Source organism: Eleginops maclovinus, chromosome 14 (genome assembly GCF_036324505.1).
Source record: "Eleginops maclovinus isolate JMC-PN-2008 ecotype Puerto Natales chromosome 14, JC_Emac_rtc_rv5, whole genome shotgun sequence".
NCBI lineage: Eukaryota > Metazoa > Chordata > Actinopteri > Perciformes > Eleginopidae > Eleginops > Eleginops maclovinus.
The window spans coordinates 3,400,340-3,413,759 of NC_086362.1; the positions used below are offsets into that span (position 1 = coordinate 3,400,340).

Sequence of the window (13,420 nt, forward strand, 5' to 3'; positions counted from 1 at the left end):
TGCAGATATTCTGAACCAAGACTCTTGTGCAGCAGCCAGCCCATAATCCCTGACTCAGTGGCTCGCAGCACTTGTTCTAGATGATGGATTTATCTGTTTGTAGCTGCCATGTACTCACTCCGAATCCCTACAGTGATTTGTTTTGAACATGCATGTGTTTGTGTTTTATTAGACAAGAGTGTTCGTGGTCGCAAGTCCTTTCCTGCGTGTGTGCGTGTGTGTGTGTGCCTCTGAACAACTCCCAGTGTCAACATTCGTCCAGCTAATGGCTCGGTATTACTCTGCTAGTAGAAGCCTGGAGGTGTGACTGTGTGTGTTTATTATACACGCGTGTGTTAGGTGTGAAAAGGGGTTGTAGTAGAAAGGATTTTATGTGTTACTGCATTATTGTTTCCTCCCTTCACCCAAAGAATCAATGCATAGAGACCAGGAGCAGAAATAAAATGAGGTCAGGTACAAGAATGTGCAAAATGCAAACAGAAGAAAAACCAATGTGAAAGTCTCAGAGGAGGAGGAGGAGGAGGAGAAAGGAAAATAGAAAGAGAGGCAACTGACTGTGGAGAAAAAGAGGGAGGAATAATATTTAGTTAGGAAGCGGTGTGCAGGTCTGACACTGGTGCTGACACAAGAGGTTCAGAAAACACTTTTCCTGCTAGCTTAGCAGATGGGAGAAAGGGAGGGAGAGCGGGAGAAGCATACGGAGACAGAAAAGAAGTAGAAACTAAGAGGAGGAATGAAGGAACAACTATCTTTTAAGGCTTATTTCTCACCCATTGTCGCCATTTTCATGTTAAGATAAAAAACACTTTGGCAGAGTTTAACTGAACCAACGGAAAAGAGGCGGAGATAAAAAGGGAGGAAGAAAAGAAACAAGCTCTCTCAGTAGATCACAGAAGAAGAAGAGGAAGAAGAAAGGAGGAGGAGGAGGAAGGGGGATGAAACAAGCACTGAGCGCTTTATTGAACCGGAGGATAATGCTATCAGTGTTAGCCTAGGTGTTTCAGCAGAGGATTTGACAGTCAATAGAGTTTAAGATCAAAGGGAAGCGAGGAAGTAAATCCATGTTGAGTGTTCAATCCTGGAACACGGGAGTCTGTTACTTACTACCATTTAGTTGGATTATCTTAAGCTCTTTGCAGAATACCTGACATGCAGGATTCATCTATTTTCTGCCATTCCTAACAGGTTTACAGATACAAAAAGACCCACAATGCCACGCACAATTTCTGCCACCTGGTGTAGGGTGGATATGAAGAAGAGTATTCTCAGTTTGATCACAGGCTGCAGCCGTGATGGATTATACAACATGTTTTCGCTGTTCCTACGCCTGTCAAAGCTTCCGTTCTAACAAGGCGAGTTTGCAATTTTTTTCTGAGCAGATATATTCCTCGAGAATCTATTCCTGAAATTGAATAGTTTTTTTGGAAAGGTAGACACAAGCAGGCTTTAGGGAGATATAGAGAATTATAGCAGATGCAGCCAATACTTTAATAGAAAGATGAATTTGCTCAAACAGAATAAACAACGTCAGCAATTTTCAGTTGGAAACGCAAACTAAACTGCATCGGAAATTAATATAATTGCAGGGATTGTCAAAAAAGAGGGCAGAAAACAGATAGAAATTACGCGAAATATAGGAAACATTATAAAACACATCACAACACATGAATATTACTTAAAGGGGCCTTATACTCAATTTAATGCCTCTCCTGGGACATGTCTCCCTGCTTTAATGTTCAAAAAGCTCTTTATGTTTCTCATACTGCCTGTGCTGCAGCCCCTCTTTTCACCCTCTGTCTGAAACCAGAGCCCAGTCTGCTCTGATTGGTTGCTCTGTTGTGATTGGTCATCTGCTTAGAGATGTCCCGCCCCCTTAACCTATCACGTACAATGTGTTGGAGCGCTAGCCAATAGAATCGAGAGTGAAGAAGTAAACAAAGGAGTCCAACTTTGGGATTTTAGCCTTTGCAGACCATTTACATGCACTAAAAGATGTATAACAGGAAGGGAAACCCCTCAAAAAAGCATGAGACGTCTTTTAAAAGCAAATACACCCTCTGTACACAAATACAGTAAGATATCAGTGGACAAACAGGAATTGGATACAGAACACAGACTCTGCAGTGGAGAGGTTTAATATGGTGAGGAGGTAGACAAAGGAGAAGGAGAGCAGATGGAAAGGAGTTGCCTGGGTGATCCTTGCCTTCTGAAGTGTGATGGGGAGACGATGAGGGAGAAACACAGAGAGAGAGAGAGAGAGAGAAGGAGAGATGAAATAAACTGAGCGGGGAGGAAGGTGGGAGGAGGGGGAGGGTGCGAAGAAAAACCAAACAGTCGAGCAGCAGCAGACAGATGGAGCAAAACGGCAACGTAGAACGACACATGTGGACGCATAAAGACATGTAGACAATGCATGAAGGGAATAAACATGTGGTACAGTACACACACACACACACACACACACACACACACAGACAGAGATATCTGAGAGGTGCTGCCAGTTTCCCAGATGGTGTATTGTTAGTGGCAGCTTCAACACAGGCTCTATTATTAGCAGGAAGTTAGTCTGTCCAACAAACCTCCAACTGTTACTTCTGAGCTGAAGAGTTTCACGGGGTTAAACAACAATAGAGCGGCGCCAGAGCAAACAACACATTCTGCACTATTTAAACGGGCGAATGGAAACATTTTCTATCTGGCAAATGTTTGACGCAGCTGTACAAATGAAACTCGTACTCCTAATAATGATGACAGTAATAAGTCAAGGAAGAAAGTCCAGCTTTTTCTACCAGGGATGTAATGAAAAGCCTCCATTTAGACTTTAAGACTTGCGTAATCTCGCTCTGTATGATAACGCAGTTAGGATTGAGTTATACAAATGAGTTTGAGGAACAGCTGGCTGATTAAATCTGGAACCTTTCCAGTAATGCTAATTAATGGCCAGCGTCAGTGAGAAAACACGCTCTGATAAGATACAGACCGACACTGAGTTTGATCCTGGATATTAACTTAAGTGACAGAAAATTGTTTTATAAAGTAGTGGTGAATAATTACAATTACATAGATGTAAATGTAATATTCATAGCTTTGTACACCAGTGAAAACGATAGGAATTAGCCCAAGTAGATAGATTTTTGGGGGCTAAGAATTGGGAAAATGTGGGGATCAGTCCATTCTGGCTTTATAGGGGTGGTTTATGTCTGAATCAACATTCACTTGTTTGGTTTCTTCCAATAAATCATGATAAATATCAGCCTATTTATGATACTGTGAGTTAAAAATGTAAAAATAACTTGCATTCTTTCAACAGTTTCCTTAATGTTGGTGAAAAAACTCACCATAGAATAAGTTAGCTGTCAATATTTAAGAAAAAATTGACAGCTAAAGTACGACATTTGAATCTGCTTAGTATCAGATAAGTATTTCCTGTGTGAATACCTAGCTTTGGACACTCAAGTAACCCTAAATTAAATAATTACCATGTAAGAATCTTTTTTGCTGAAACTAAAAGGATGAATCTGGCAATTTTCTAAAACGTCATCCTTTAAAACTCCCTTTAAAAGATCAAAACCAAAGGCAAACAGTCGGGAACATGTGGGGATCATTCCATTCTGGCTTTATAGGGGTGGTTTATGTCCGAGTGTACATTCATTTGCTTGGTTTCTTTCAATAAATCATGATAAACAGGCTCTGTGTGGGTTAAATATCAGCCCACTGTAATTTAAACATGTAAAATTAATTGTATTTTTTCAACAGTTTCCTTAATTTTGGTGAAAAACTCACTATAGAATAAGTTAGGCCGTCAATTTTCTTTTTTAAATTGACGTTAAAGGTACGATAGTTGAGTATTTCCTGTCTAAATACCTAGCTTTGGACTCTCAAGTAACCCTAAATTAAATAATTACCATTAAGAAAGATTTTGGATGAATCTAAAAGAATAAATCTCGCAATTTTCTAAACGGTCATCGCCCAAAACTCCCATTAAAAGACCAAAACTAAAGGCAAACAGTCTGGAAGGATCTGTAAGTCACTGTTTATTTGTCACTGATTAAAACACACTGCAGCACTGATGTTGTATAAGGTTTTACATCTATTAATAAAAACTACAGCGCCCATGACCATCATGAAGAAGGAACATGTCTCCCTGGGTAACAGTAGCGCTGTGCTTTTACTGGGAACATTAACAGACACTGAGGAATTGGCTATATAAAGACTACAAAAACAACCCCTCAGTTCTGGTCTTTTCATGGGATTTATTAACAAAATATTGAGAAAGCTCGGCTGTCCTTTAAATAAATTAAAATACATCAGCTTTGTTTAACTTTTTACATTTAATCCTGCACTTTTTATGATGAAACTAGCCTTTTAACGACCTCTCCGTGCAGGTAGTCGCTCTTCTCAGCTGAGCCTGCTTTGAAGCTGTCGATAACCGCCTTAAAAGATGAAATGCAGTGTGGGAACGTCTCGGGACCCCGAAGGGTTAAGAGGTACAGAGATTGATTGTGTCAGTTGCTGAGAGGTTAAAAGAAAGTGAGCCAATAAGGAGGGGGGGGGGGGGGAGTCTGGGACTCTGGCTCCGAGCCAGATTCTCAGACGGCAAAACTTAAGAGCCATCAGTCGAGAGCGGTTACCATAACAGGAAGACAACAGCCAGAGGAGCTGGAAAGAGAGGGTTCCTACACACGCTCTATTCCAAACTAAACTTATCAAGATTACAGCTGGCGTTTAGATGATGCATGCCGCAGAATTATGGGCGATTTCTGTTGTTTCATCACGTAGAAATGACTTCTGATGTTCATATTTGTAGGATTGCAGACCTGTGTAGGAACCCTGAGATTCAATCGAGGTATAAGTTAGGAAAAAAAGGACTGGGATCAGTTAACCTTTGCTGAATCAAGAAAAAAACACTCATAATTAACACGTTTTAGCTCAGTTTGGTTCTTTTTACAATTGGAAATATTGTTTATTCTGCTTTTTCTGTGTTTTTCTTGGCAGTTCAAAGTTAGAGGGTCTCTGAAATGTGACTCTTGTTAGATTGCTCTGTTTAAAATTGGATCCATTGTATTGAAACAGTCGTGAAGATCAGGAAAGCTGAGTCATTCACCGCCAAACCAATTAAAATACTGCCAAATATTCTTAATTGTTTTAACTTTTTAGTATATTTAGTCCACATGATGGATAAGTCCTCCAGATTTAAGTCATTTTTCTTCTCACATTGCTTTTAAAATCCAACAAAAGTCAACTGATCCCTAATCTATGGGTTTTGAATCCCATTTTGCAAAGTTAGGGTTACTTGTATTGCGGTATTAGAGACTAGATGCAAGAAGTCAAACAACAGGCCATGTGCAAAAGCTGCAAACCCCCACCCAGAGGCAGAAACAACAATTCGCCAAAGCTAGTCAGAGGGTTAAGGCTACGCTTGCGCTGCCAGCGAGAGGTTTTTTAGTTTTCAGTCAGAGCTGTCTTTACCGGCTGCAGGATGTGTGCCGTTGTTACTGGGCGCCGTCTTATTCCCAAACACGGCATCGAAATCTACTGTCATGGCTGCCGCGGTCTGCTGGTTCTCCAATCCTGAGGGAATCAGTTATAAATTAAAAACCCTGTTTAGGTGTTCAAAAGGGACAGTGCACCTCCAGATAGAAACACCAAATTGTGATTTAGCATCATGGTTGTTCTCTGGTAGAGGATTCCTCCACCTGCCGCTAAACTAATCCCATCAGATCAGCAACATAGACGCTAGTCTTCAGCGTACTGTTGCTTAGTAACTTGGGATTCTGCAGAGGGGAGAGTTAAGCTGTGCGGCAGAGAAACCACTGATGCACCTCCTGGTTGTTTTTTTTTTGTCTCCAAGCACATCCCAGCTAGGGATTAGGTGTTGAAGCCTCAGAGAGCTGTTGGATTTGTGGCGTCCAGGAAACGAGAATAAATACACACTATTCACAAGACTGACAGAACAATGACTAACCTTTCAGGAAACATAGCAGCGATTCAGAGTGATGATATAGACTTGATAACGACGGCAGAGAGACACTGATTTAACCATTTTCTTATGTGACCCAAGTAGCATCTTCAGATTAGCTTAGCACAAAGACTGACAACGGGCTCTGTACAAAAGCCCTCCTCCCTGGGCCTCTATAGCTCATAAAAACATGCTAATGCTATTTGTTTCATTCATATGAAAGCTACATTGACAGCGGGTTGAATACCAAATGATTTCTTCACCTGGCACAGTAACTTCCTTAGACTTTCAAGCTGATTGTATGAAGGATAACCACTTAAGTGACGCAACAAGCATCTTCAGACGGTTAGCTTAGCGACTGGAAACAGCTAGCCTGGCTATCAAAAAATCCATTTGCTTGACAATAAAAACTCATAAATAAACAAATAACATTTTGTTTGTCTGACTAACATGAAACCTATGTTACACGGGGTTTATGTAACATTTATTTAGGAGACATGAGGGGAATTATATTAGCTTTGAATGGAGCCAAGCTAGCTGTTTCCACATGTCTTTGTGATGAGCTAAGCTAACCGGTTGTAGCTACACACGAGCGTCATATAAACCTTCCCTCCTAACTCTCTTCCAGAGAGCCAAGTATATTCCCCCAGAATGAAAAACTATGCCTTGAATCAAACACGGTCTCTATTCTCCTGGCCGCCTGAACACTTCATCAGTGAAAGCCCGGGGCTATAAACACTGAAGTATCCTCCGTGTTGTTTTTGAGAGAAGCACATGGGATGGTTATCTGTGCTCCTGAGTCAGAGAGAGAGTGTGAGGGGAAAATATCTGAGGGGAGAAGCAGCTCCGACTCTGAAGTCTGGCCAAACTCTTTATAAATGGCTTCCGTTTAATCCTCTGTCATAAAGCCTGGTAATACTCCAACACTGCTTCCAGATGCATCTCTGCGCTACAGTTAACTCTGCAGCTGAAAAGTCACCTTTTTCCATAACTGGGAGGAAGGCAGAGCTAATATGTGAAAGTCTGTGTTGTTGCTCAGCATTTCTGACCCAAAAAAGTAAACGAGGAGGTTTCGTTTTACCAGAAATGCTTCGTATCTGTGTCTCTACACAAGACACCGGCTGGGTCATGCAACATTAGTCTCTGAAGGAAGGAGGGTAGGATGACGGGTGGATGGATGGTTTACATAAAAAGACAAACGAAGGCTCGACAGATGGACGGGCAGAGATGTGATGTATGGCCGGCCAGAGGGAGAAAAAATCCCCCAAATGCTCGAAGACATAAATGGATCTTAGTGTGTGTGTCTGTGCCTTCATGTGTGATGCAGGTGTGTGTGTGTTTGTGTAGGTAGCGTACCTCCCCAGGCACTGTTGGCAGTGGAGATTGAAGGGTTGCTCTGCACAGCGGGGATGAAGGCCGGCTGAAGATCAAACAGGTCACTGTTCAGATTGGGCACACTGAAGAGAGGGGAGAAAGAGGGATAATGAGGGAGGAGAAAGAGGGAGGATGGGAGGGAAACATATGGGAGGATTGGGGAAAAAGTGGCAAGGAGAGGAGAATGAACGAGGGAAAGAAAAAGGTGATATAAATCACGGGGATAGGTCGGCGAGAGATAAAGAGGAAAAGAAAAGAGAGGTAAGGAGAGACAGAGGGAGGAGAGCGCATTAATATTTAATCAATTGAGCATAAATAGGAAAAGCCGCCACTAAAAATGTTCATTTGTCACAGATAGAGATTAATCCGCGCTCTCTAAAGGGCTGTAAAAACTTCCACTGAGCAATAAAACAGTTGGGAGCAGTAACTCCAGAGCCTGTAACTGTGGGCATGTTGGGGATAAATTCTGTACCGATTATCAAGAACAAATAGTCTGGTTGTGATTCTGTTACAGCGGGAATCAGCCGGGGTTAACGGCAGGATATCTGGAGGGTCTCTACTGTGGTAGTTTCCTTTACATACAGTCCAATTAACAAGAGTTCATTTACTGTTTCTGTTTATCTGTGATCATGATTCAATATCTCAACAGTATAGACATTTGACTGTGACCGGTGTGTTTGTCAGTTCTTTTTTCCGAATCAGAATACTTTATTTATCCCAAGGGGAATGTGTTCTGTGACAGATTCTCCATTTTAAGAAGGAAATAAATAAAAGATAAATCAATTAAAAAATGTGATTCAAATATTTCTACAAACATAAGAAGTTCAAGAAAGAATGTACAATAAATATATATCTGAATAATTATAAGAAATAAAATGGAGAAATATTAAAGAAATATACATGTAAATAAATGTCCAATTAAAAAAGAATATAAAAGGGAAGGAAAATATTTAAATAAACAACACAATTTAAATTTAATGTGAAATAAAAAATGAAATAAAAATATTTAAATCAACATAAAATGTTTAAGTATAATGTCCAATAAAAATCGATAAATATATTTAAATAAACTACAAATGTTAAGTGAAATGTCAAATAAAATGATGATCATCCTAGTTAGTTTGAATGATATTCAACTCGTCATTTTTTTTGTCCACTAGGCATTTATATTAGTCAAAGAAACCTGTAACTACATGAGGTAATAGAAGAACAAATTCTCATATTTTTTCTTATTACTAGTGTGTGTGTGTGTGTGTGTGTGTGTGTGTGTGTGTGTGTGTGTGTGTGTGTGTGTGTGTGTGTGTGTGTGTGTGTGTGTGTGTACCTGTTGGCAGAGAGCGTGGACGTGAATAGCTCCGGGGTGTGTATGATGTGGTGGTTGTTGTTGGCACTGCCTATCGACTGGCTGCTGGGGGAGGCGGAGGGGGGGGTCTGCATGCCCATCTCCTTCAGGCGCTGGTCCTGGAGGACAGGGAGGGAAATCAACAGTGAGATTTACGGGAAACAATGCAGTCGTATCACCTCTCCACAGGTATGAGTTCTGTTTCCAGTGAAGTGTAAACATCCTTCAAGGTGTGACCAGTCACACGTTCAAACAGCTGCACCCAGTTGTTCCATTTCACTGCAAATACTCCCAATGTTGGGTCATTTCGAGTAAAAGCAGACCTTCAAATGTGATATTCAGACAGTCCTTGGCTTAATATTTAATACTTAAAGCCAGTCCTGCATCCAATTGAATTTTTAAAGTTAATTTATATCTATAATTCTCTGCCAAGGTTTCCAGGTGGTGTGGTTCAGCATGCACAATATATGCAACGACAGATGATGAGGGGAAAGAACTTCGCTAGAGAGACGAAAGCTTTGTAGTGATGGTAAACTGTGTTTGACCCCGTCCTGATGAAACTCAGGTGCAGCTGAAATGCAGACTGTTGTTTTCCAGTGACAGATACACAAACATCAGCAAAGCCCCCCCCCCCGCCCGCTCACACTGAAGCAACGTCAAGAACAAAGCTGAAATTGGTTTTGATTCTTGAGGGAAGTGGAGCAGAAATGCTGCAGTAAATCAAACATTTTAAAGTCTCAAAGTAGAGGTAAGAAACCCACCCGGAAAACGCAGGAGCTGATCCCAGATCCTTTACTTTGAAGATGCCTATACACATTTGCAGTAATAAAAACACCCCCCTTCCTCCTCCAGACTTTCATTTCTTGCATGAATTTGAACATTTTGCTTCAGGGTCAGTTTGATGCAGGCTGGGAAATCCTTCCGTATCACTCTGTGACTTTACATGGAAAGACAGTGCCACTAAACATCAAAACAATAAATATCAAACAATAATTATTAAATTAAAATCAAATTACATTTCCAATTAAGGGTAAAATACAATAATTAATTAAACGTATTTAAATAAACAGAAACATTTGAACTAAAATGTCAAATAAAAATAAAATAAGAATATTTAAAGAAACAGAAAAATGTAAATTGATGTAAAAATTAAAATGTTAATGTGGAATAAATGTTTTATATTTTAAATATAATGTGGAATAAAATAACATACAAATGTTGATTTTGTAACATTTTGCTTCAGGGTCAGTTTAATGCAGGCTGGGAAATCTTTCCTTATCACTCTGACTTTAAAGCGAAAGACACATCAATAAAATGCATTGAATCCATAAAAGGCGCCATTCTGTTTCTCTGTACAGTCCATACCGCACCTCTACTGTTTCTCTGTGTCATCCCATAAGCGACTACATAAAACTGAATTGCTTTATTGATTTCATTTGAACATTCTTGCCGTTTTATTGCTTATTTTCCGCGCCATCTGCCTGTATTTCCCGCTGGATCTTTTTTACTTTTTCTGCTGCAATGACCTAATTCTTCCGCGGGGATCAATGCAGTTGTGTCTTATCATGTAGGGGGGGACAGGACATGTACTGGGAAATAACAGCAGAAAATGTAGTGTTTGTGGAGAAAAAGGGAAAGCAATTTCCAGCACAACAAAGACGCAGACGCTTAGTATGGGCGGCCCCAGGAAGAACAAACATGGAGCTATTTTCTTATTATACACCCAGGTGCTTCTTATTCGATTTACTTTACGACCTCTGAAAGAATTTGGATTAATACAACTTTTTTTATATACTATTATATGTATACATGTTTCTGCTACTGTCCCATATACATATACTGTAAGTCTATCATTTGGGATGAATAGAGTATCTAAAAGCGAATTCCCGTTAATTTATATTCTGACGGTGTAGCGAGGAACAAATGGAAACTGATGTTATTGTTTGGGTTATGGCCCCAGCTGGACAGTAGCAGCAACAGTGTGTGTGTGTGTGTGTGTGTGTGTGCCCATATGGACAGCAGAGAGTATTTGCTCGACCCCTTACTCGCCCAGTCTTTCTCTCCTCCCGTTATGTTCTCACTGTCTTTATCTCCCCTCTCCTTTCACTCTAAACCCAGAGGTAATCAGTGGACCTCGGCAGAGAGCGGGGCAACCAAGGGCGCGGAGTAAACAGCGTGCTAAAATCCAATCAACTAGCGCACACACACACACACACACAAACAAGCCGGCTGCACACACTCATCTGCCACAAGCGGCTCAACAAAGCTAGAGAAGATACAGAAAAAAAGACATACTGTATCTTCTCTAGCAGGATGTAAGCATGCCACACACACACACACACACACACACACACACACACACACACACACACACACACACACACACACACACACACACACACACACACACACACACACACACACACACACACACACACACACACACACACACACACACACACACACACACACACACACACACACACACACACACACACACACACAAAGCTTCCACTGCTCTTGCTCAATTACAGTTTGCTGTAAAGCAGCACGGGGCAGGAAATGTCGACACGTTTTGTACTTTACTTTTCTATCGCTCCAAGCGCCACCAAGACTTTTGGCCTTTATCCTCAGCTGGAGGTCAGAAATCGCCAAAACACCAAAGTTTCCGAGCACTGTATCCGCTCAGGAGAGACGAGCAGCAGATACACTGTACATGTGTTATTTGTCAGGGCTTAAAGTGGTGTATTGTTGCGGCAGAAGTCCTTTGTTGCGTTGCTAGGAACAGCGCGGCTTTCAGTCATATTTGAGGACTGCAGTAACACTTTGGTGATGTGTATCTTTAGTTCAGATGTTCAAAGAACAAAATCCAGGGTCTGCATCTTGAAAAATCTGCTGAAAATAACTATCATTTCATGCTTGTTATTCTCATACTTCTCCCTCACAAGAACGTACAGCTATATGACAGGTTTATAAAGGGTTTGATTGATATAATGTCTAGTTTTGTACAAAAATCGGCGTTCTATGTGTATAATCAAGGTGGAAACTCATCATGTTATTTGCTAAGGGTGTATTTACCATTTCCCTTGCAGATATTATATATACATAAACTATATAATGGACTCTTAGGCCTCCATATCCACTCTATGGGCTCCATTTGTATGCACATTTTCTCCCTGAATACTAAAAAGGATCCTTTAGTATGGAAGTTCCTATGCATGAGTGAAAACGTGTGAAATGTTTAAAAGAAAACAAAGTGTAAAATACAAAATGCCGTACAGAACAAGCTATATAAAAACTCTAACAGCAACAGATCATTGGCCTTGTGTCCTGACAGGAACTCGGAGGCTCTGTGTGTTTAAACTCAGCGCACAGAAGAGAAAGAACATACGTGGAAATATTTGAACAGACTGTCAAACAGAGGTAAAAGGCTAGGTGAGGATAAACCCTGTGCTGTTACTATCTACTGCATTAGGTGTTGTTAAAGACCCCATTTACACATTAGAATCTGGTCTGGAAAATATGACATTGGGAGGTAAAAGCATCTTAGAGAGCAAAGTAAAAAAGGTATCTGCCTGGTGATTTGGATCTTCTCCAGATTTAATGGGTTCCTCCTTGGTTCATGCTACACCTTGTTACCAACTGTAATGCACATCAGGCCAGTAGTTTTCCCATAGACCTATAATAATGTGATTATCTTTGAAAAATGATTCATGTTTCTGAGGGACATTATCTTTTTGAAACATCATTTAGGTTATTACTGAAAAATACACTACAATGATCCGTACTAAACAGGGCCTTTTCACAATTGCTACTTCTGGTTTTACTGTGCAGTAGCAATTACCGTTTATACATTTTTTCCAATGTCCGGGACTATAAACAGGAGGGTATTTTCACATATTTTGCATTTAGTGCAATTTGCAAACGGCACAGGACCACATTGCAATTTCGATAAAATATCCTTTAATTGTGCAGCCCTAGTATCAAGCATAGACAGCACTTTATACGGTTAATGGTCCTACATCTAAAAAAAACAAACACTTTTAAACCCTGAGAATCACAGCAGGAGAGGAGGAGAGTCTCTGCTGCTCCCGCTCCGAGTCGCAGCTGCCTCAGAGGGAATTTGTTACAGAAGAGGAGAACGAGTTACCTTGAGAGCCTGCAGTCGGGCCTGCTCCTCCTCCAGGGCCTGCTGCTTCTCCTTCTCGTCCATCCGGCTGAAGGACATGCCGGTGGAGGAGAGGGACGAGACGGCGCTGGACAGGGTGGACGCCCTGCAAGAGGAAGTATGTCATACTTATTCTCAAGTAGAATCGGGCACCTTTCAGACACCAGGTGCTTTCACAAGATGGTACCAATAATAAAGATAAAAAGACTAATAAAAAGGGTGTGTCGCTTATAGTACTACAATATAGATAAATATATAAACCCACAGAATAAATCTTTCAAATATAAAAATAATAAATAAAAACAAATAAGAATAATATTAAACGTTTGAAGGGGGATGTCACAATTTAAACTATACAATAAAAACATATAAGACCCATAAAATAAATAAAATAATACATAAAAAATGTTGAATAATAAAGATTAAAAGATCAATTTAAAAGGGCATGTCAGTAATGAAACTCCAGATGAAATAAATCAAAATGAAGTATAATAAAGATGTTAAGAACAATTAAAAAGGGGTTGTTGCTAAAAAAAAAAAAAGCTAATCTAAAAAGATGCGTCTTCAGCTGCCGTTT

General features: G+C 40.4%; 1 protein-coding gene across 8 annotated transcripts in view; it reads right to left on the reverse strand.

Annotated features, from left to right (window-relative positions):
* The window catches only part of si:ch211-200p22.4 (phosphatidylinositol-binding clathrin assembly protein), a 68,824-nt gene that overhangs the window by 13,001 nt on the left and 42,403 nt on the right, over positions 1–13,420 (reverse strand). For 5 of the 8 annotated variants that reach the window (XM_063900366.1, XM_063900365.1, XM_063900364.1 and 2 more), the window contains 4 exons: positions 12,826–12,949; positions 8,658–8,794; positions 7,316–7,416; positions 5,470–5,571 (listed from right to left, as the gene is read on the reverse strand). In XM_063900366.1, the coding sequence (XP_063756436.1) occupies positions 5,470–5,571; positions 7,316–7,416; positions 8,658–8,794; positions 12,826–12,949 (464 nt within the window). The remainder of the gene's footprint in view (positions 1–5,469; positions 5,572–7,315; positions 7,417–8,657; positions 8,795–12,825; positions 12,950–13,420) is intronic. The other 3 variants (XM_063900370.1, XM_063900369.1, XM_063900368.1) reach the window with 1 other exon arrangement.